The 25177-nt window shown below is 38.1% G+C and overlaps 1 protein-coding gene across 1 annotated transcript; it reads right to left on the minus strand.

Annotated features, from left to right (window-relative positions):
• Positions 1-1412: 1412 nt before the first annotated feature.
• Positions 1413-24635, minus strand: ATIC (5-aminoimidazole-4-carboxamide ribonucleotide formyltransferase/IMP cyclohydrolase). Its single transcript, XM_033112820.1, has 16 exons — positions 24513-24635; positions 24061-24187; positions 21339-21415; positions 20275-20341; positions 18845-18933; positions 18415-18566; positions 17930-18086; positions 14439-14564; positions 13510-13617; positions 12590-12675; positions 11314-11403; positions 8913-9041; positions 4853-4945; positions 3432-3614; positions 1968-2123; positions 1413-1645 (listed from the first exon to the last, which is right to left on the minus strand). Exons 1-16 carry the CDS (start codon positions 24529-24531, stop codon positions 1526-1528), a joined length of 1779 nt encoding a protein of 592 aa, XP_032968711.1. The 5' UTR covers positions 24532-24635; the 3' UTR covers positions 1413-1525.
• Positions 24636-25177: the final 542 nt, after the last annotated feature.

Below are 25177 nucleotides of genomic sequence, written 5' to 3' on the forward strand. Positions count from 1 at the left end.
GTTAAGGCATAAACCCAAGATCACCCAACTAGTGAGTAGCAAAACAAGGTAGTGGTTATCACAAAGGCACAAGGCAGTTTCGGGACCATAAGCAAGATCAGGCATGGAGGGAAATGGGGGCAAAATTCTTTTCCTTGACCTGGTTGGTGGTGACATAGGTGTTTGTTTAAAACTTAATCTCTAAACTATAGATGTTTTAAGCACTTTCCATAGGCATGATTACAATTTCTTTTTTAAAGTAAGTTTGTGCCTAGCAGACCACACTGGATAGTTTCTACGAGAGAGAAACTCAGGAGATACTGCTAGAGGTATGTGAAGTAAAGGTTAACAGGAACCGTGGAAAGCTCGTCATTAAAAAAAAAAAATAGCCAAGAAAATATTTAACTCCTAAGCCAGAACTGAAAGTGTAGGAATCATTACGGGAGTTTTGGAGGGTTGGGGAGGGAAATAGTTGTGAAAGTGAACAGATCTTTATTGGGGGGAAATATAGTTATCAATTCAAATTTCAAATCCAAGTATATCAACAATTGAAATGAATGTAAATGATCTGCATACCTTTTATGAACTACCCTCAGAAGTCACACATTCTTTTAGTTATTTTATTGGTCACACCGCATAAATCAGTTTTCATGTGGGAGGGTACTATGCAAGGACTAGATTAGTCAATACATTAAAGACTAGGATGACCTTAAAAAAAAAAGTTGAGAAGTTTTAATTTAGGGAAGAGGTGAGTTCAAGATCTGGGGAGAGGGTGGGACTCATCTATTAAGGTCAAAGATGACCAAAGGCTTGGTTGCTCTCAGGTGTAATAAAGGGGAACAGTCAGGACCACACTGACTATTCCCACGTGCAGGGAGGCACTGCCCCCCACCATGCCCCACCTTCTGTGGTAAGCCCAGTAAGTGGGATACCGGGTCTGTTTCTGAGCAGCAAACAGTAATTACATTTTCTATGCAGCTCCAGAGGGGACATCAAGGGCTTGCTGAAATTATGGGAAACATTTCACTTAACACAGAGGAAAAAGTATGTACTAGCATTATCTGTATATGGGGTCAACAGAAGACCCCTCATTAATCCCTTTGAAATTTCTAGGCTATAATCTGCTGTGTGTTCAGAAGGGAGACAGCCAAGCTTTTCGTAACTGTGATGAAAAGAATCTCTGCATGAACAGAATCCCCTATGAGGAAACCAGGCTTGAAGAGCCTTGTGCCGTCTACTAAGCAGTTGCTCAGCCTCTGGCTAACGTGATGATTTTTAGGTGCTTCTCCCAAGCGATGTTTTGGAGATGAGCTGAGCTCCAGGAGGTAGGGATATTCCTGTATCTCATACACAAATATTTCTGTGTCATGTTTATCATGCTAAAGAGCCCGTATCTTTAAGATGAATTAGATACAACTACCAGACACCATGGATTCAAGGTTATTACTAAGATTTAATGTTTTATTTCTTTGAAACATATTTTCAAAATTTCCCACATGATTTTTCACCTACACATATGCAAACTTTAAAATGATGTGTGATGAAGTCAGTGGTGGAAAAACCGAAGATTCGTATGAGCGAGGATTATTCCCAGTTCATCGCAAGCCTCGATTACAACTGCGTCGGCAGCAGAGCCGGAAGGAGCAGCAATATACGCCACGCCACTCTGATGGGGAAACAGATATCGACTCTCAAAACACAGTTATATGTTAAAATGCACAAAAATCAAAATCCCCATCTCAAATGCATAAGCTAAGAATGATTCACATTGCAGACTGATTCACTCAGTCAAAAAGGCAAAGTAACGGGATTTGAGTTATGCATCCAACGGAGAAGTCAAAACAATTCTCTAAGTATCACTGATATATTGCATTGCCTTAGCATAGATATATATAAACTCACAGAACTGAAAAATCAGAAGCAAGATTTCTGAAATAGTTTCTATATAATGATCAATTCCATGCAAAGGCAGCCACTTCCATACATACCCTTTTAGCTCTGTCTACATTATCCCTGAAAGGAAAGAAAGCATCAGAGCTGATAGAAACTTCGGTGAGTTTGTCAACCCATTCCTTCTTCTCTGCCTCAGTTAATAATTCAGGGACTTCCTCAAACAGTGCCTTCCACTTTATGAAATCTTCACCCTATGCGTGGAGGAAGAAGGGAGAGAAGGGTTTAGTACTAACTGATGCAGGTCAGAATGCTAGAAAGCACTGGGCATTTTTCCTCAGACTTCTTAATTATAAATAACTATTTACATTCAAGTTCGTATTTCTAGAATCTCTTTTTTTTAATGTTTTTAACAGCTCATTAAGAAAGAAAAGTGATTCTATATGTACCAAATAAATACTAAACCATTTACTTTCTACATCAGTTTATTCCAAATATACTTTTTGCTCTTTACTCTGTGCCCAAGTTAAATCTACTACTTTACATCCCTGAACCAAAGCAAGAAAGGCAACAGTTGACAATGGACATTCCAAGTACATGTATAAAGTTAGTCTCAAGACAAATCAAAACACAATTCATAATATTCACATTATAAGAAGGTGCTTCCTTTTTTGGGTGATTCTTTTGGCTTAAACAACATACTTTCACTCTTGTACACATCTAAAGACTGTTCGAGGACAATCAGTAGGGTTTTGCTAGGTAACATCAAACAGAAAAAACACAAGATTAAAGTAAAAGGCAAAAGCTATTTCCAGTACTTCATAGTTACAAAGCACACTCTGCTCCCTCATTCTTCAGTGACACTCACTTATATCATGGACTCCTGTCCCCGAACGAACGACTCAGTGTAGGTGATTCGCCCTTCAGAAAGCCACTGAGATTTTGGTATCCGGACCTTTCTCTTGTTTTCCATCTAGTAATTTCTTAAGCACTTATTATGTCCAGACACTAGACTAAACCCTATTATGTTTATAGGCACCAGATACTTCCAATTTTAATGTTCCCATATACCTTCTTCGAAACAAGATATTAAAGAACATGAAATTAACAAAAATATGTTGAGTTGTTAATGGCGCTTGCAAAAAATGTAGGTAGAGAAGAAAAAAGACACTGGTTTCCTGCTCTCAGATAATTTGCGTACAATGCTGAATACACACCTAAAGGGTAACGTCATGACTGGCAGTGATAAATACCCTAAGACAGGTGAAAAAACAGTCTCTGCCATCAGAAGCTTGCAATCAATAGGGGAAGTACAAGCATGAAAAACTAAACCAATTTAAAAAGACAGAGAAGAAGGGCTTGTGGTGTCAGAAAGGGATGAAGAAAGTTAAATGAGACAGAAGAGGAGGAGGAATTGGTAAGAATTTCAGATGAACAATTTTAGACAATACAGAATTTCAAGAAAGTAGGACTTTCTCTCTGTAGTGACGAAGGTAAACTCTGTTACGCACAAAAGGGTGAACATACTAATACAGTCCACCCACCACTGATGAGCCTCTTACCTCGCCGATGGTTCCAGTAACATACTGATCGATGGCATTGGAGATTTCTGCTCTCTTCACTCCGGTTTTAAACTTCATTGCGAGCACTCGTGGATGATGCCTAAGCCACCAACAGTTCGCCTTATCTCCGGCAAGTCGTGTGCAGTGGATCCGAGACTGTTGTCCTGCTCCAATGCCGATAACCTGAAGAACATGGACACGAAAATAACACCTCTTCCAGCCATACACCCATCTCAAAGGCGCTTCTGTGCATACCACCCCCCCTCCCCCAAATCTACCATTAATTTTTGGAAGAAAATACCAGGCCAAAATAAGAGAAACAGAAGTAATTTCTGAGTCATTAAAAGGTGAGGCTAAGAAGTTTATGACTACTATTTATACATTTTCCCCTCTTAATATTATGGAAGTTTCTAGAACTCCTGGACTTCAGTAGTGAAGCATGCTTGGTCTCACCGGAACTGATTAGAACCTGAGCACAAGAAGATCGGTACCCACAGTCTCCTAGGTTTCTGTTATTAGCGACTAGCCATCTTTTACCAGTTGGCAATCATTAGCGGAATTTGAACCGTAGGGTCTTCCAGGTCACATACTAATTAACAGCCCCCCTCACCCTCCCACTGTGGACAAATGATTTAACACATGCCAAGAGAAGAGCTCAAGACACTGAGAAGAAAGGCCTCCCACTGCTACCGAAGCTGACAGAACCAGGTCCGCTCTAGAATTCGGAGAAGTCTGAGTGAAGGGCTAGCTGGGTCCTGCGTTCTACAGCTCAGTGTCATCGGAAAGAAGTTCAATATCTAGCTTAATTCACATCAGATAGTAAGAAATGATCAGTACCTCGATTGTAGCAGTGGTCACACAACTGTATAATTTGTGAGAACTCATCAAACTCTACATTTAAAGGGGGTGAATTTTACTGTTATACAAATTATGCCTCAATAAACCTGATTTTAAAAGATCGTGTTAACCCCTACGTCAATGAATTCTTGGTAAAATAACCTAAGAAACATATGTGAAAACACCCTACGAGCTGCAAAACCATGGGCTGGTGCGTGGCATCACCACTACGTATTCTCTCTTCACTGGAAATACTACTGATGGTGGGGACGGGGATGAATGAACCAGTTTTGTAGCAGCTCTTCAAGTCCCACAAACCCAAAAGGTGCCAGCTCATTCTAGACAAGAAGCAATATGACTAATTTTAATACCTAGCTCCAAATACACTTCATAATCAGCATCAGCTTTTACCAAGTTCTCAGGAAATACTGACAAATCCAGAAGAGAAAAAAAAAAAAAAATAGGCAAATTTTGCCTTTCTAGTGGTGTAGTACGGGGGGCAGATGGATTTTTTTAATATCATTTTGTAAAACAACAGCCCTCCACCGCCTCCCAAGCCCAGGTGAGTTTCCCGGCTTGGTTACCTGACCGTTCTTGGCATAGCACACAGAGTTGGACTGAGTATACTTGACAGCAACGGTGGCCACGATGAGGTCTCTGAGTGCAGATTCCGGCAACTGAAAAAACACAGAATGGTAAACGGCATTGGGCTTTTTAAATTTCACTGAACGTTAAGCATCTTATATGCCATTTATTGTAAGACTTATAATGTAGTTATCTCTCTCAAACAACAGTGTGAAATTATTCATGTTAAACACTACTGTGCTTTACTGAAAAGATCGACATTTAACATTTTTATTGTGGCGCTCAGCACAGTGCCTAATGCATCATAGACTCAAACTGATGTCATTTTGCAGCAACTTTGGCTTGAGCCTGTTTGCACCTCGCACAATAGGAAATACCATATCCACTCCAAAACTGACAAATAGTATTTTCTCTAACCACAATACCAACAAGTATCTGGAGATGTGATAACTGACGTTCAGAAAAAGCAATGAGAATAATTTTCACAGACATTACAATTGTGATGCCCCCACACAGCCAAGGCTGTTCAGGGAAAATCAAATTAGGATCATTTTCTGCTTTGTCTAGAATATTCCAAGTAGAACCTATTAAAAAATGCATTGTGAACTACCACTCCAAATAAAACAAATATTTCAGTCCAAAAATCACTATCTTTAATATAAAGAGCAAACACAAATTGAAAAGAAGGACAATGATCTAGGTTGGTATGCTAAGTGGATGAAGGATATAAGCAGCTAACTGATAAATTCGCAAACTGAAAAACTGATATATCAGACTTCATCAAAATCAAAGACTTCTGCTGTGCAAAAGACCCTCTATGAAGCTACAGACTGAGAGGAAATATTTGCAAACCACATACCCAACAAAGAACTAGTATCTAAAATATATAAAGACCTCTCAAAACTCACCGACAAAAAAAATCTAATTAGAAAATGGACAAAACACATGAAGAGACATTTCACCAAAAAAGGCAAATAAATACTTGAAAACATGTCCATCATCAGCTATTAGGAAATGCTACTTAAAATGGTAAGACATTGCCCCACACCTATCTTTTTAAAAAAGCTGGTAAGGATGCAGGGAAACTGGAGCTCTCATTCACTATAGGTGTAAAATGTAAACTGGTACAGACTCTGGAAAACAGTTTGGTAGTTTCTTAAAAAACTAAACATGCGACTCTAATACCACCCAGCACCCAGCAGTTACACTCCAAGGCATTTGTAACAGAGAAATAAAAACTTACGTTCACACAACAACCTGTTCATGAATATTTATTTAATGAACAAAAATTACAGAAAGGGAGAAGAGACTAGTTGTTGCCCACGGTTAAGGAGAGGGTGGAGGCAAGAGTGAAGTGTGTGGCTCTAAAAGGGCAACAAGAGGGATCCTGTGTGGATGGAAATGTTCAGTCTTAACTGTGTCCAAGTCAAAACCACAGTTGTGGTATTCTATAGTTTTGTACGACATTTACCTTCAGGAAAAATGGGGTAAAAGGTACCTGGGAACTCTTAAAACTGCATGAGAATCTACAATTCTTACTTTTTAAATCTCAAATTTAAAAACTTAACGAAAAACCACTGTTAGAATTTCTTAAGAATTTATAATTCTAAGGTGTGTTTAATAAAAGGTAATATATCCTTTCCTATCTACATCTGCTGTTTGAGTCACCAAGTACACATTTTATTCCTTTGGTTTCAAGAAAGATTAATAACCAGTGCCAGCCTCCTAGACGTCTACCTTCAAATGTACCCTGGCATTCTGAGTTAGGATGAAGGAACAAGACAGACATGTCTAGGAAGGGGTGGGAATGGGAGAATCCAGTCTTATAAACACGGCACAAACAGTTAAAACAAATTAAAGTATAAGTCAAGAGAAGTAGGAGAAGAGGAAATAATTCAAGTGTGTTCATTAATGCTTAATACACACTCATTACTTCTCCTGCTGTCTCACGACCGAAATCATTCTAGACCTAGTAATACAATTTAATGATTCTGAGGCTGGAATATTAACAAAAATCTGCTTTAAAAGAAGGGAAATATAAAGGAGGATAAAACCATCATTCTCAGCCTTAAGTTTCCAAATTTCTATTAAATATTTTAAAATATTCTGTAAAAATAGATATGAAACAAGTAGAGAAGAATTTAGATAAAAGAGTAAAATGATACCCTCAGTTCTTATTAAAAAAATCCAAGCTAGCACACCATAATGAAACCTATCAAGTACTGCTAAATTATTAATCAGACCAATACCTATAAACCTACAAGGATTACTTTAAAAAGTGAGTCTCAATACTTAGGCAAAATTGTCAACATGGATACAATGGAATGGTCAGTACCCTGTCAGTATTTTTAAAGACACATTGAGCATCAGGTGAATAAAGTAATAAAAGAGCCTCATTTAATTGTGTACTGCCTCAAGTAACACTGCTGCAAAATACTGTTTTCATGTGGAAATCCCAGTACCTCACAGCCTTGGCCAAAGAGTGAATTCCAAAGGACTGAAAGATACTTCTACAGATAATGCCTACAAGTCCCTTTACTTCGGGGCACCTTCAATTTTCAGTTAAAAATGGAAGAATATCTAACAAACCAACAAAGATCATCTCTTAATCACCATTGCTTACTAATAGACAGAATTATCCTAAAAAGACTTTTAAAGCTCATTTTCAGCAATTCTACTTAAATAAAGCCTGAGGAGTCAGACCTGGGAACAGACTGTGCCCTTCATTTTCCACTTCTGTAACAGTGAATGACTTGTTAAGAAAATAACTCTCTTCTTCGAACAAAGAGAAAAACTGACCAGAGAACTAATCAAATAACAAACACTGAGAGGCAAAGATCTCAGATATAAAGGGAGAAGTAAGTATGACCATCTCTGCTTTCCCCTCAAGGCATTTTCCAAGATTCAGGCAATTATCTAAGAGGTGCATAAGCTGAGCATAGCTTTGGAGTCTTACACGACTAAGAGGCAAAAACAGAATTTAAGGTACACCAGAGAAGAGTGGTGCTGGTGGCTTTCAGAACAGCAGTGAACCATACATAAACAGACAGGTCCTCATGAAGACTGAAGCCCAAATTCAAATCAGCTCCATTCCTGCCGGGATGAAGGTGATTTGCCTCTACCTGATCTACCTGCGAGAAGTATAAGTCAACTCTCTCTGGAGAAAAAGAAAAAAATACAATCCAGACCCTCAAAATATCTCTATAGTTTAATCACTAACAATGACCAGTAGTCAATCAAAAATACGAGGCATATCAGCAGACAAGACTAGAAAACAATGAAGTGCCATACCTGAAGTACTGAAAAAAGAAGTATAGCCAATGTCAGACCCAGTAAAAATACCCTTCAACACTGAAGGCCCAAATAAGAGATGTCAGAAAACATTTACCAGCTCATCCATTTCCTTATTGCGTAATATTGGGCAAATTTCTTAACTGTTTCCTGTCACGATTTTGTGATCTTTACAATATAAATGATAGTAACCTGCCCCCCACCCACGTACATGGAATGCTACATGTGTTAAATGATATAATACGTAAATACGAAATAAAAAACCCCCCACCATTATTATCCTAGGAATATGTCCTTCCTAAAAGATGACAAAGAGCACAAGCACAAAAGCTTGTCTACACAAAAACACTGATCACAGCACTGAAAATAAGAACAACCTAAATATCATAATACATTTAATACTTGAACTGCCATGTGGCCTTTCAGAGGAAGATGTGGGTATATGTTTACTGAATATAGAAATACATTTTCAGCTTAGTGCATGAAAAAGAGGTACGTTACAACAGAACAATATGAAAGACATGATCCCATTTATGCATAAATGAGATAAATCTTTCTCTCTCTATATATGTATATGCACAAAAGCTTCTAATACTATCTTTCATTCACTTTTTAAACTCTCAAATTTACTTGATGACTCAAAGATGTACAAACCATTTGCACATCAACCAGTTTTAAATATAGGCCTTAATAAATGGATAAGCTTATAAATATTAGAAACAGGCCTACAGAATTACTAACATTCAGTTCACATATTTTCAAACTTACATCTTTATTCTTGGTAACAACATTGCTAAATAATGACCTATCGATGACACCGTTATTTCTCTTCTGGCTTAAACGAAGACCAAAGAGAGTTCGAACTTCATTCTCATCTGGAGTGTAAGACTGGTCCATCTAAAACACAAATATAAAGAGTTAAAAGTAATATATGTACATCCTTCAAAAATTTTCATTTAATTTATATATAAAGGATTTCTTTGTAGGCAAGTTTATATGCATTTTTTTCTAATTTAAGCATGTGTAAGATCATTTCAGTATGGGTATAAGAGAATGGCCAAGCACCAATATTTTGCTTCAAAAAATTTTATAGGTTTTACAACCCTATAGGGTATTATAGGTTTTACAATTTTTATATAACACATTAAAACCAATGATTCCGGTGAGTACATTTTTGGTTGCATTAACTAAAAGCACTATTTATAAAATCCTTTCGAAAGATTAGTGAATAAAACAAATTTGCTAATAAACAGTCAGTGGCACAAAAATTAAATTCTAATTTCCCTTTCTAAAAATCTATTATAAAATAACTAACACTTGAATTATAAGTTAAAAAGACGTTAAAAGGGAGAAAACAGGCCTTGTAGTCTGTTGTCTTTGCTACTTGAAATGGAATACGTCATTTATTGTTATCTTCCCCTCCCAGATTTTGATCTGAAAAAATATCAAAACGTGGGAATAACCTGCGTAAGACCACCCTCTCCCTAGATATTGTTCTAAAATTGACAGTATTTCTTCATTTATGCTTTGTATGATCTTTGACTTACAAAGCACTAATGTCTATGACTTACAAAGAAATCCTTGTGCTAATTCTGCTTAATTCTCATTTTCCTGAATTCTAAAATGTTCCTTTTTCCTTTGCATTACCAAATTTCTAAAATTGGGTCGTGCCCCCCTACTAGCTGAGGTCAAAAGGAACTTGTCATTAGCCAGGTAAAAGAATTAAATTGTTCCATAGTTGTAATTATGTGTCCATATGCAAACTTAGCCAAGTTTCCAATAAAGTACTGCGGAAGTTCCAGCAGTCTTCACACCTTTGAACAGGACACTGTCAGGTGCTGAAGAGGTCATGATGATGAGCTCAGGGTCTGGAAAACATTCTCCAAACTGCTACACGGAACTGCTAATAGCCTGATGCACTGAATAATCGTAACCAAAAAACCCACAATTAAGGAATTGAAGAATACAGTAGCAGCTAACCGAATGGTTGAACTTGCTGTCAAGTAGCTTTGGAAAAAAATGTATGTATATTTAAAGTGGTATTTTTTTCTTCTTTCCTTAGAGACATGGAATGGAACACACGGTGAACCATGCAATTGGTGGTATCTCACAATGAAAGTTACTTAATTAACTTCCATTACACGGAGTTGGGATTCCACAGATTTTTTGACATCAATACTTTTTGAAAAACAGCATTATGAATTTTTACTTTCAATTCAAGTAACTCTTTGCTTTATCATTGTAAAATCTTAGGCCATGGGCTAGTTTCCCTAATACGTAAGAGCTTGTAAAAATCAGTAAGGAAAAAAATCTCCACCACCTATTAGAAAAATAAACACAGTACGGGTAGACACTTCACAAAAAGGAAGTAAAAATACCCTTAAATGTGAAAAGATGTTCCCCCCATACATAATGAGAAAACTGCAATGAGATGCCATTTTCATTTACCTTACTGCTAAGATGAAAACATCTAAGAACACAACGCTGGCAATGATGTCAGGGAATAAGCACCCTTACACATTCCCAACAAGACATAAAACTTGTTGTATCATCTCTCAGAGGAGCAGCATCTATCAAAATTACCAATACACATAACCTGTGGCCCCATCGTAACTTCACTGTTAGGACTCTTTCCTCTGGGTTATTCATTTCAGGGATTCTGTAGTAGCTAAAGACTGGTGACTATCTAAGTAAGATACACAGACATGGAACAAACTTCCAAGATGGTGAAGCAATGTGCAGTTGTGTCAGTGAGGGAAAATAAAAAAGAAAATGAAAAATGCAAATATTTGTTAAACATGTATAGACTATTTCAGGAAAGATAAGAAATTTAAGATAATTCGGTACTTCTAAAGAAAGGCAACAGAATGGCAGAAGGAAAGGATGGGAGACTTTTCTTCAAATGGTTTCTAATACCTTTTGAATAGAAAAATCATGTAAATACAGTATTTAAAAAAATTTAAAAACTTAATATTAAGAGTAAGGAAGCTACCTTCATCTTAAACCCAAAAATCAATAGTAAAAAATACAATGCAGGATTAAGGATAAAGAAACTGCAGAAAAGAGGGATAAATGAGAAGAATATAAGCATAAAGGAAAGATTAAATATAGGGGGAAAGAGACACAAAATAAAGAGCAGATTACTATTTCAGACATGAGTTCTGCTAACCTGAAGGACACAGTAGTTCCCATTTTTCTTTTTAGAAAGTATTTTCAAAGCTTCTTCTTCATATCCTGGGGCAACAATACCATCAGATACCTGTAAATATATTAAATATTTTGTTTTAAAAAATTAAGAGAAAACCTCTTTTATTTTTGGGTTTCCACCTCCAATAGATAATGCTAATACAGCAGGTCCTCAAGTACCGTCTTTTCGTTGATGAGATGCGGTAGGAACTTAACTCTTTTTATATCAACTGGTTTCCTTACCTGACGTTTTGCTTACAGGGACAGCACCTACCCACGATAGGTGAGGGCTGACTGTAATATGCTTGGGAAAGATATGTTAGAATACAACTTTCCACAGTTCACCTCATCTTAGGTGCTGTCCTTTCCAAGTTTTTCGTTGTTCATTTCAATTTTAACTAGCTTCACTCTAATAAATATGCCTTAGGAAGAAAAATGATTTTTTATTTCTGTTCACGGGCTGGTGTTTTTCACTAGGAACAGCGCGACCTGGTGCCAGGTCTGCCAGGATCTGGCTACATGACCTCAGGCAAGTTGCTCAACAGCAAGATCCAGAGACCAGATTAAATCAGAGCCTTAACCTCTTATAACTAAAGACACAAAAGTCATAGAGTTGACACTCCAAGGCTGTGCACATAGCCTGTAGCGCTGCTGTCAGCTCCATGGTCATGGTCCTGGGAAGAATCCCCAAAGCAACTAAGTATTGCCCAGCCGCGTGCCCCTTTAGCCCTCACTACTACCGGTACCTACTGTTTTCTCTCCAAGATACCTTCTTTTTTATTCTGTCGGTCTCTCCACCCCAGCACCACCTGATTTTTCTGGATTGTTTGGTACTCAGCTGATGGAGGTTAGCTTTACAGAATAGTTTATAATTTTTCCCAGTATACGGTCTCTTTCATTACAGACCCATGAAGGTTTAAAATTCATTATTATATGACTTTCCAAGATGGCATCCTCTGTTCTTTGGAAACAGTAACTTTGGTATTAAGACAACAACTAGAAAATTTAAAAGAATATGTAAATTAAAACTTTATCCTAACAGCCAAATATCCATTTGAAACATTAATTCACTAAATCTCAAAATTACAATTCAAAGATTCATGTTCTACATAAAATAGAAACATTCTAAATGATAAGCTTAAATAATTTACAGATAGTAGAAAATATAAATATCATAGGATACAGTTTCAATGAACACTATGAACAAATAAAGCTTTACTCAGTTACGCATGGATCAGGACACATAAATGTCCACTAACCTCTCTGGAGAGAATTTTGGCAGTAGGGACATCACATACATCAGATAATGCAACAAAGTCACCAAATGAAGACATCCTATCAGCCCCTGTAAACAGGAAAATGAGGTATTTATCACAAATTGGAAAAGGATAGTGTTTTAAAAAAGTTCAATGTGATCATATAAAATCCATTTCTCAAATTTAATGTTATTATTTACATAAGATTTAAATAATACATTAGTAAATCACTTAACTGAAATAATCAGTGAGGAAGGAAGTATTGTTTAATTTTACCTTCTAGAGCAGCACTGGGCATCCAGCCTGACAGTAAGTATTTTTTAGGCTTTGTGGCCACATGGTCTCTGGTGTAACCCCTGGACTCTATGGTTGTCGTTCGAAATCAGCCATTGACAACAACTGACAGAGACGTGACCCTGTTCCAATCAAACCATTAACAAAAAAATAGGTGGTAGACTGAATTCTGCCCAGTTTGTTAATCCCTGTTGTAGAAGGTAAACTACAATATCGGGTTGTTGAATAATCTTCCGTATTTTCCATAAATGTTATAATAATACTCATGTTAAATTCACAAATTAGATATTTGTGACACATATAATTCTAACCAAGTTCAGTATTGTCAGACTAACCATACAATTTTAGTCATACATTAAAGCAACACAAATGCATTTAATAGCCTAATCTGAAATGACATTCACCAGATTCCAATTATGCTTCCATTTATTACATTAAAATACTAACACACAATTTCATAAACAAATTTATTCCAAGGCACTCATATAATCATTCGGAAGTATTAATAAAAAACAAATTGAAGAGACTTTGAAGTCTGACAACGAAACAAAGATATTACCATATTATTCTATTTTAGATAAAATATTGCTTTTACTATTAAAAAACAAAAAACCCTGTTATCTTCTGACCTCTTGCTCTTGCATATGCAGTCGATATGGGTGTTAGGGTTTTATACATGTCATAGACCATGCAGACTTTGGCCTCATCTTCACTAAGTGGAATTCCAACAGCAGCACCTGACATAGAAAACCATACAAGAAACCATAAATCTCACGTTTAGTACTTAGCTAAACCAAGACGACATTTTTCTTACCACCTAGTCTATGCAGCATGATTTCTAGCATCTGTGCCAAATTAATCAAAAATCTGTTTGACCAGATAATTAAACACCAAAAATACAGCTGCAGGGGAAGGTGAGCAGGGGGAAATCTCTTCTCTCTGGACTCTGAAAACACAGCCATGGGTCGGAGGCCTGCCAGCACCAGATGTGTGTATGAAGCCCGTTTATTTCATTAATCACGCTCTCCACCCTGCTTGATACCACAGTTTATTCCCTGCTCTTGTCGTTTGAATAAATATCTGAGAACTAATTATGTGTTGGACTCTCAGCAGATCTGTCGATATAAGTAACTAAGAGGTAGAGGTGACTTAAAAAGTAAAAAGGTATCTCATACAATGGCTATGAAAAAGTTACAAATAACGTGCCCTAAGAACAGCTTCTTTGGCTCTACTCAGTTCCACCTTAAACCACGTGGAAAAGTATTTAGTCATACTGCATTAAGTCATTTCATTTTTCTACTACAAAAAAAAAACACACACTATTTCCTGATCTTCCAATGTTACGCAATTATGTATACGTAAATAATATATATGTGTGTTATTTTATTTTCAGATTTTATTATGTGAGCATATTGAAAGTGTTAACAGACTTGACAAAAGTGGTTTCAGACTTCATAGAATGTGTGTATTCATATTAGAACTTGTCAATTTATTTTTTTAAATGAAAAAGAAGTGCATTTCGAACAGTTCCAGAGCGTTCCAGAGCCCAATGCTTTACCTGCTGGGCTGACATGCTTGAAAGAGGCAGCAGCTGGAATGCCTAAAGCTTCCTTGAGTTCCTTCACCAGCTGCCAGGCATTCAAAGCATCACACAAGTTTATAAATCCAGGAGCTCCATTTAGAACTATATATAAAAATATATACACATTACCAAGTAGAGTCAATAAGGTCAGATATATACATTTCTTAAAACATAAAAATATTTATCAAGACTGCACAGACATGTTTCAAGTGGCATATGATTAAGAGGCAATCAAATCTACAAACATATAAGAACTGGATGAAAACAGTGAAAAAGCTCTAGAGCCTAATTACTGAGCCCATCTTACACACAAACAAAAGAACATACACACAAGACACAATTGGAGGACCAAATCCAGCCCATCTAGAAGTAAACCAAGAGAAATTCAGGAAGGGACCACGGGAGAATGACAAGACTCGTGATGATCAGGAATCCATTCCTGTACAAAGATTAATCAATCAAGGCCATTACAGAGACAGTATCAAATTTAAGTCATAAACCCTGTCAATTTAAGACATAATATTATAAACCACAGTGCAAGAACTATGAGTGGGAAGAGGCGGGGAAAAAAAAATGTGTTGGATTTTTCTTCTTTTACACCAGACTCAGGAGGTTCCATCTTAAACGACGTGGAAATTTGAAATGCAGTTAAAAAAAACTACAACTTCAGAATTCTGCACTGCCTACTTTCTTAACAGCGGCAGGATTTCCTAGAAGCTAATCTCTTGTGAATAAACATTTGTAAGTTCAGCACATACAAAAATAACAGTGGATCATGAATTAAAAGCAAACTTAGAGAAATAACTGCATTTCCTAAATACTAGATACTTTTAAAAGTAAAACTGCCAACTATTTCCTGCGTGCCTAATGTAATGTGAGGCACTGCTAGGCATACTTGGGGTATTATCAGTGAATAAAATCGTCCTTCCCACCTCCCCACCCCCTAAAAATCACTGTCCTTCTGGAGCTTATGGGAGAGGCATAGAAGAAACAAAATGGGCAATAAACAGGAAACATTAAGAGAAAATATTAGGTATTGATATAAATGAGTTGGAAACACCTCCACACAAAAACCTGTACTGAATGTTCTTAGTAGCTTTATTCATAACTGTCAAAAATTGTCCTTCCACTTTTTTGTCCTTCAATAGGTAAATGGAGAGACCAACTATGTAAAATCCGTATACAATGGAATATTATTCAGCGATAAGAAGAGATGAGCTCTCAAGCCACCAAGAGGAATCTTAAAGCATCTGACTGAATAAAAGGAGCCAATGTATGATTCTAACATCATGACATTCTGGAAACAGCAAAACTATGGAGACAGCAGAAAGTTCAGTGTTTGCTGGGTATTTTTAGGGGGTAAAACTATTCTGAGTGCTATTATCGAAGTGGACACATGACATTATGCATTTGTCAAAACCCACAGGATGTACAACCGTGAGTAAAACCTAATGTAAGCTATGGGCCTTAGTTAATAATAATGAATCAATATTGTTTCACCAATTGTAACAAATGCACCACACCAATGCAAGACGCTAACAGGGGAAATGAGAGAAGGGGGATTTGTCTGGGCTCTGGGAACTCTGTAATTTCTGAGGAAATTTTCTGTAAATCTAAAACTGCTCTAAAAAATAGTACGTACAAAAAGAAATAGTTCCCTTGACCAAGTACAAATGGAAAAGCTGTTGAAAATGAAAAGATCTGGGAACTGAAAGCTCATGAAGTATTTTTTTTTGCCTCAGAATCTAAATGGGGAACATGTAAGGATGAAATATCTGAGACACAATAGTAGATAAATCTGTTTTAAGAAATTCTCGAAGTAAAAATTTGTGCAAAATATCAGGTTTCTAATTATTCATTCAATAAATATTTAGGAAACACGACAAGCAATATTCTAATCACTGGGGATACAGCAATGAACAAACAAGAAGCAATGAACAAAGACAGACAAGGTTTCTATTCCAGAGAGCTGGTATCTCAATGGGAGAAGACCATTAAAACAAATACATGCAGCAAAATAGATAAAAGAGTGATGTGATAAAAGTGCGACGGCGAAGCTACTCTGGTCTGGGTGGTCAGGGAAGGCTTCTCTGAGGCAGTGACATTTAAGGTGAGATCTGAATGACAAGAAACCAGAACTATGAAGACTGGAAGGAAGAATTCTGGGTAAAAAGAGCAACTAGTGCAAAGGCCCTGGGGTGGAAGAACCTCAGCCTGCTCAACGAACAGAAAGAAGGTGCTGAGAGAAATGGATCAGGGGAGGATAGTGGCGGGGTAGGACCAGAGCTAACGGGGTTTATAGGGCAGAACAAGGCCGTTAAGGAGGAAGGAAAGCCGAGGAATGGTTTTAAGTAGCGTGTAACATCTGATTTACATTTTAAAAGATGACTAAGTTGTGAAGAGACAGGACAAAGAGAAAGCTGAGATTCGTTAAGATGATTGCAGTCTGGGAGATTATGGGGGTGACTGGGGGCTTGGGGTGTATTAGAAAAGATTCAAACCGTATCTGAGGAAGAGTAATAACAGAACTTGCTGATCCACTGACAAGTGAAGGGTAAAGAAGAGAATATTTCGGTTTCTCCTCAAACCTCCCACGCTGCTGCCTGCTGCCTCCTCTCCTTCCGCTGGTGACAGGGAGCAGAGAGAAGCAGACAGAAAGAAACCCCTACATCATCCCAGCCCCGTGTGCCAAGCTGAGTGCTCTGGGCTCACCTTCTCAGGTTCAAGAAAGCTGTCCCCGCTGCTCCCCAACACCAACCTTCCCAGCAATGCCTGGGAGTCCATGGCCTTCACACCCACAATTCTCTCCTCTGCCCCCTGCACCCACCCAACCTTCTACCAGAGCAGGACACGCTCTAAGAGCCCACCTTACGAGCAAAACAATATAAAACTGAAACATCCTCCTGTAACTCTACAAACGCATGGAACTCCTGACTCATTTTTTTGTTCAAAGAATTAATCTTTATCACTGTTATTTACTAACTTCATATTCCTATTTTGTTCCACGTCAACTGGGCTTCCAAATCCATCATTCCCAGGAAAATTCTTCTTGTAACCTTCCCAAGCCATATAATCACTTTTCTGTTCCCACTAGAATTCCAAGCGGTTGGAACTCTACACGATTTCCAACCTGGTTTTCCAGTGCTGGTTCCTCCATGGGTACCCCCAGGCTTGGTCTTGACCTGCTTCTATGAAATCCAGGCCATCCCACCCTGTCCTATGTCTTCAAAATTATCTATATGACAAACACATTCCAGACTATACCTCCAACCTGACCTCTCTCCAGGACCCCAGATTATCTCAGTATTTTTTGCTCACAAGTCCACTTGGCATCTCAAACTTAAGGTGGTGAGAAGAGGTATTATGTAATTTGCTTTATCTTCTAAATGGGAACCACATCAGATACAATACAGGACACACACACACACGCACTCAGCAAACCGTGCCACGGAACACTCAGCTTTTACCTGTGATGGGAAGCTTGGGTTTCAGTGTGTATAACTGGGCAGGAGTTTGATGGGGGTTCATTCCATACCTCAGGGGCATCTGAGATATTCCTTTACTGTACTGTTTCCTGAAGTAATCTGAAATGGCTTCATCGTATTGTGCCGTATGAGTGAAAGCCTACAAAAAGTGAAAGTTTCGTGAGACACCAGCAGCATTTCCCAAAGTGGGGACATGACGGTCTTAGGTAGGAGAAAGACAACCATACCTCCTCACCCTACACATACACCCGTGCAGGAAAGACACTAAATAATACTAAATAGCAGGAAGAATCATTCCCTTTCCAATTCTCTCTCAATCTTTTTAAGAGAATAGCCCTCTAATATTTGGTCTCTTTGTTTATAACAAAAGGATAGCAGCTCCAAGCAGAGCCTTAAGGGATGAAACAATGTAGTGAGGACCGAGCACTGTTTGGCTTTGCAAACACTGCACAAAAGTACGCCCCCACCTTCAAGGCTAACTGGCGTCTAGTCTCCAAGGAGGTGTCTTTACTGTCGGAGCTCTGCATCTCTGTGGACACGGCTGCATAGTCCTCTGGTTCACACACTACCGTCACCCGCGCGTGGTTTTTGGCTGCTGCTCTCAGCAGGGTTACTCCCCCTTTGAAGAACAAAAGACAATTTGTATTTTCATATCAGTTTGACCTCTTTCAAATATAGTCGCTGTACACATACTCCAACTTTAATTCATGGCTTAAAAGGTGAGGGAAAAAATAACCCAGAAGAATCTGTACAGAAAGAGAGAGCTGATGAATTACAATCATCCTGGAAGCTGTAACTATTTCCTACTTCCTCAACAGTGAAACTTCAAAACAAAATCTCACTTAAGATTTAAATAATCCTCTCCTCTTCGTCTTCAAAAATGGTTTTTCTACTTACCAATATCAATTTGCTCAACAGCCTCTTCAACAGTCACACCTGGAGAAGCCACTGTCTTCACAAAGGGATACAGATTACAGACAACAACTCTAAAAGAAGAATTTAGCTGTCATCAAAAATTCAACTTCTGTGGTTTACAGGTATATAGGAAAAAATACATCAGTGGCTAGTAACATGACCAAAACACCTCAAGATCTAAAATGTAAACTGTGCGCCTGACGGTTTGGAACTCTATAAAAAATGATGCTGAAAAGTCAGAATCTCTCCTACTGCGCAGCATAGGTAAACAGAAGGGATTTTAGTCAGCAGGTGCTCTCAATACACATTATTCCCTCTAAATCATATTGTCATGCTGCCTGGGTAAGCTTAGCTACCCATTAGATTATCAAGCCATCAAAAACCTTTAAAAAATTTTAGCAGAAAGATAAAATACAAGGCCACAGAGAACATCATCCTTTTGGAATGTGACCACTATTATCTAGGACATTTAGATTCATACACTGCTGCAGGGAATGTGAAATGATACAGCACTTTGGAAAACTGTGTGGCATTTCCTTAAAAGGTCAAACACACAGTTACCATGTGACCAAGGAATCCCACTCCTAGGTATATACCCAAAATGAAAACATCTGTCCACAAAAAACTTGTACAGGAATGTTCATAGCTGCATTATTTCTAACATCTAAAAGGCAGAACCGATCCAAATGTCCATCAACTGATGAACTGATAAATAAAATGGGGTATACCCATACAGTGGATTAGTTTATGGCAATAAGCAATTAAAGCACTGATATATGCTATAACACTGATGAACCTTAACAACATGCTAAGAAGCTAGTCGCAAAGGACCACATATTGTAGGATTCCAATGACATGAAATATTCAGTATAGGTAAACCTATACCTAGAGACAGAAAACGGACTGGTGGTTGCGTAGGGCTAAAAGGTGTTAGGCGAAATGAAGAATGAATGCTAACAGGTATTTTTTTTTGGTTGGTTTTTTTGAGGGAGATGACGAATATGTTCTAATATTAACCGTGTGATGTCTGAGCAACTCTGAATATACTAGAAACCACTGAATTGTATGTTTTAAATTGGGAAATTATACAGTCTGGGATATATATCTGAATAAAGCTGTTACATATATTAAAAAGAAACAGTGAATTATCTTTCTGCAAATAACTAGGTTGTTTGTATGTACTAAACTTTAGATCATAACTTCCTAAAAAAACAAAGGTTGTTTTTAGTTTAAGCACACATTTTGGTAATATAAACTTGGCAAAACACATAAGGTACTCAATGAGTGTTGATAGTGAACAGTTGGGAAATAAAACCTAATGCTGGTCTTGATCTTTAAAAAAGGGCACCAGATTTGGTATACTCTTTACCTGTCGTCCTTAATGTATTAAAAATTCAACTTTGAATTTTTACCTTATAAAACTGAAATCAAGTCTGGCCATGTCAGCATTATCTTCTGGGATATTACGAGACAAGATTCCTAATTGAACAAAGTTAAAGGATTAGTTCAAAAACAAGTCAGAATAAGGTACTGCTTTCCAATAGTGTCATCAAGTTAAAGCTGTAACACTGCCTAATTAAGAATACCAAACACATACCGTGTTTCCCCAAAAATAAGACCTAACTGGCCCATCATCTCTAATGCGTCTTTTGGAGCAAAAATTAATATAAGACCCAGTATTATATTACATTATATCATATCATATCATATTATAAAGATCCGGTCTTATAGCAAAATAAGACCGGGTCTTATATTAATTTTTGCTCCAAAGGATGCATTAGAGCTGATGGTCCGGCTAGTTCTTATTTTCGGGGAAACACTGTAATTAAAAAATAAGATTAGCTGGTATATTTGAAAACCTTTTTTTATCAGTTCTTGATTCCCCTTCTTTTGCTAAACAACAAAATGTAAAAGGAATTTTCACATAACTGTTGCTAGTTCCATTAATCTATGCGCTCCCCTAAGTCAATGGCTTGTCTGATTCTTAACACCATACCCTTTTATTCTGCTGAATTTTATTTTAACTGGTAAGCTGGCAATGCACATGTTTCTCACCATTTTAGTTGATATGCAATTCATTGTCTCAGATGAATGAACAAAGTAAAGCACTTTGAAAGTTACATTGTGATACTTTATTCTAAGTTTGAATCATGATAAAGTCTTTGCACACATAAAAGCTAAATATTTTCATTAGCTCCAGCAGAAACTACGACTACTCTAAGTTAATTATCAGGTCAGAACTAATAGCAAGCAGAGGAAAAGAATTGATCCAGTGCATATAAAGCAAACTAGATTTTAAAGAGGTTCTAACATATTATGACTTTTAGCAGCAAATGTTGCAATACCAATATACTCTTACATATAGTTTTTTTTTGAGCTTATGACCTGTCTTTTTCCTTGTTCATTCTACAAAGTCATCAACTAAAATGTTCTGAAAACCACTGGCTGTTTTAAACTGAAGGTACTAAGCACTTACCAGCATGGACTGCAGGATGCAGGGTTTTCACACGCCCTCCTAACATTTCAGGAAATCCTGTCAGCTCAGAAACATCTCTGAAAACAGATAAATAGAATATTGCTTCTCTTTCTGCTGAATTGTCATTTCACATTTCACACTATTCCACAGTAACTTCTAACATTAAATCTACTGTTCTCATTTTGAGAGACTTTTCAGAGGCTGAAATTTCAGAATTCAGAAATTAAATAATAAGCTATACTAATGACTGTCGTTAAGAAACAAATTCAACTGAGAACTTGGGAGTATATAACAAAAAGCATTTAAAACATCCTTAGCTCAGAAAGAGATTAAAGTAAAAACAACAATTTAGTTTTATGATTAAACAAGCATATATATAGCAAATCAAATGAGTGGGGAAAGTAAGATTGTTTAGTAGAGTGGTGTTGGTATTGGAATAACTGGTTAACCCCACACATAAATAAATTTTCAATGTATCAAAGGTCTGAGCATTTCAAAAATCGTACAAGTACCAAAATTAAATACATGAGGAATATTGTTCCAAGCATTGAACAAAAGATTAATAGATCTTTCTATGTAATAATTAAAAACTTTTACAGGGGAAAAAAAACAAGCTGGAGAAACAATTGCAAAATGTGACAAAGGGTCACTGAGAGAAAATATTTAAATATCAATCCATACCACCAAGCTGACATGAACCCTCTCTGGCAGAATTTACAAATTTAATGACATGAAAAAATGCCCACAATATGCTAAATGAACAAAAAGCAAGAAGCAAAACTATCTTCTATGAGCTATGAAATAAAGTATATGCTTATGAAAACACCGCAGGAAACACATCAACATGTTAAAAAACTGAATTATAAGCCATTTTTACTACCTTCTTTAAAGTTTTCCACATTTTTCAAATTTTCTACAATCAACACATATTGCCTGTACAGTAAAAAAAATAAACATCTTGCAGCAGCAAGTTCTAAAATAGAATACAGAATTTCCTGGGTAGATTTTCCTATTAAGGAGGACTATTTGCAATTGACTGGTGTCTGACCAAGGATTCACAGTTCCAACATAAACTGACAAACTGGTGACATTATGGTTAATTGCTAAAAACAGAGAAGGCAGATTTATTCTTAGAATTAACCACCATTTGGGGTAATTAAAAACTTGCTACTCCTTTGTTAAGAATTTGTAGGTCAGCTGCCTTCTTCAGAATAATTCTCTGCATGTTCACTGCTATGTACTCACCAATTAAACTCTCATCCGTTTACCTCACACCTCAAGGTTAACTTCCTACCATGAAATCTTGGCTCCGCCTCTGACTAGCTGTGTTAATTTTGGGTTACTTCATTGTGCCTCAATTTACTTATAAAATGGGAATACTACTGCCTACACCAAGAAGTTGTTGTAAGGATTACATTAATCTATATATAAAAGTGTGCAACAGTCACATTTTAATTGGAGAGAAACACATTTACATTCCCAATTTTTTAAAAAGACAGCCATAGTGGGAGTAATCGAGAGGTGGGTAGAGGTACAGATCCAACAAGACTAAAGAGTTGTAAGTATTTAAACGGGACATGGATATGCAACATAAGGGCTCATTATACCTCTCTCCCTTTTTTTGTCTGCAATGTTTCCACAGTACAAATTTTGGTAGGGAAAAAAGAAGCTATAGAAGAGGACCTTGCTTAATTTGAAGGGTCCAACCAGAAAAAGACTCAACATGGGAAAATGGCAAGACTTCAGGCTTTGGATTCTCGTCCTGCTGCTGTTCAGAAAAGGCCACCCTGTCTTCCATGGGGCTTTTATGAAAACCCCACCAGAGAGAGGCTGCAAGAAAACTCTGGAACATATAAAGCATTTATATATAAATAAACTACAGCATTCTTGCATATGAGCTGTCAAATTTGGGGAAGCTGTATATTAACCACACAAGGCAAGGTTACAAGAGGAAAAAGGCAATAATTTACTTCCACAGAATCTAGACCGCAAGTAGCTAACTTTTCCACATGGCAACGAAAGCAGACGGATCCTTCAATCCGTTTCTAACACATATTTCGGGGTGGATCTGAACTCCCACTGCACTTTATTAAAGCTGTCCTGTGGCCTTTTTCATTTTCTAACTTTCAGTAGTTACTCCCTTTCCAACAGCACAATGCCAGCAACTTGAGGTCACGATTTGCAGCCTGATTTACCTTTTGCTCATTCCTTCTTCCCATCACTTAGGCCAGGTAATGAATAAATAGCTTATGGATGAGGGAATGAATGATAGATTTGTGCTTTCCTATGACTACTAGAGATGCTAAGAGAAGAGAGGTAGGCCTGAAATCTTAATGACGTCAACAGTTTACTAAAGAGCCAGTCAAAACAGATCATGTGAATCATAAATTGAGTTTGTCTTGCAAAACACATAGCCTGCCTAAATTCATTTGTTATAGGAGGAGCCTTAGAAGGAAGGCTCTGAAATGAGGACACGCAGGGTCCTAACCCCTAGCTCTACTCCTTACTAAAGTCTGTAAACTTGAGCAGAAGTTATTAAATCTCTCTGAGACTCGCTTTCCTCTTCTGGAGAGTGGGGTAAGCAGGGTACCAATGTCACAGCATTACTGGGGGGTGTAATTAAGGTATTTTACTCACAGTGCCTGGAATGCATTACTTTCTGGTTAACGTGATCACACGACATTCTGATTGCACTGAACTTAAAAACTAAGCTATGCCTTACCTGACTGCCAAACCAGCATCCCTGAGAACTTTTGCAGTCCCTCCAGAAGCGATCAAATTCAAACCGACAGAAGTTAGGCTTCTGGCAAATTCCACAAGGCCGGTTTTGTCAGAGACACTAAATAAGGCTGAAAGAGAAGACCTTTTTCATCAGTCGCAATACATTACGTTATGTTTTTCAAGGCCTTAGGTGGGGGATGGGAGGGATCACGAATCTCAAGGCCATCATCCCCTCTGCCCACACTGCCCAAGGCCAGACGTGATCCCAGCCAGCCGCCTGACCGCGGACCGGAGCCTCCAGGCCTGCAGCTCAGCCAGGCCTTCCAACCAACACCCCCCCGACACGCTTTCCGCCCCCCCCCCCCGAGTTACCGCCGCGCGGCCGCTGCTGCCCGGGTGAGGGCGCCAGCGGGGGGGGGGCATCGGCGCCCAAGGCGCCGCTCCAGTGCTCACCGAGCTGGCCGGGTGCCATGGCTGAGGCCGTGGGGTCCAGGGACGAGAGGGGCAGCAACAGCAGCGACGCCACGTGCAGAGGGAAGCTGGGCGACCAAGCCCGCGATCCGGAAGCAGGGCGGTCCTGGCGGGCACCTGACCAGTCACGTGACCTGGCGCGCGCCACCCAGCGTTCAGCCAAGCTCAATTTTAGACACAAAATTGGAGCCCGGAGGCTGAAAGGGAAGGCGGGGTGGAGCTCCCGCTGAGTTTCCTAGATCTGGATCTTAAACTTGCAGATCACCGCCAGGAATATCATGCTGTGGGCCTAACTTGTCCCCCTGCCCCCTAAAATGTGGCTGCCCCTCGGCCTCAGGAGCAAATACCTGTTGCCCAGGGCAGCCTGTCCCCAGGCGCTGCGCGTATAAAAGTATCAAAAGCACTGATACCGAAAACAAAAGAAACGAAAGATGCTCAAGTTGACAGCACCTTGGCAATCTCCTGGCATCCTCCCGTTTTAGTAGATTAAAAAAATAAAAGGAACACCTAAAGATTAACTGATTGACTCCACAGTTCACATAATAAAGGCAAAACAAAGTTGATATTCATTTGAGTTTTTGATTCCACGCGTGGATGAAAAAAGGGGCTTTTATAGAGTAATCTCACGGGGTGTTCTGATTATAAAT

Source organism: Rhinolophus ferrumequinum, chromosome 8 (assembly GCF_004115265.2).
Source record: "Rhinolophus ferrumequinum isolate MPI-CBG mRhiFer1 chromosome 8, mRhiFer1_v1.p, whole genome shotgun sequence".
In the NCBI taxonomy this organism is placed as follows: domain Eukaryota; kingdom Metazoa; phylum Chordata; class Mammalia; order Chiroptera; family Rhinolophidae; genus Rhinolophus; species Rhinolophus ferrumequinum.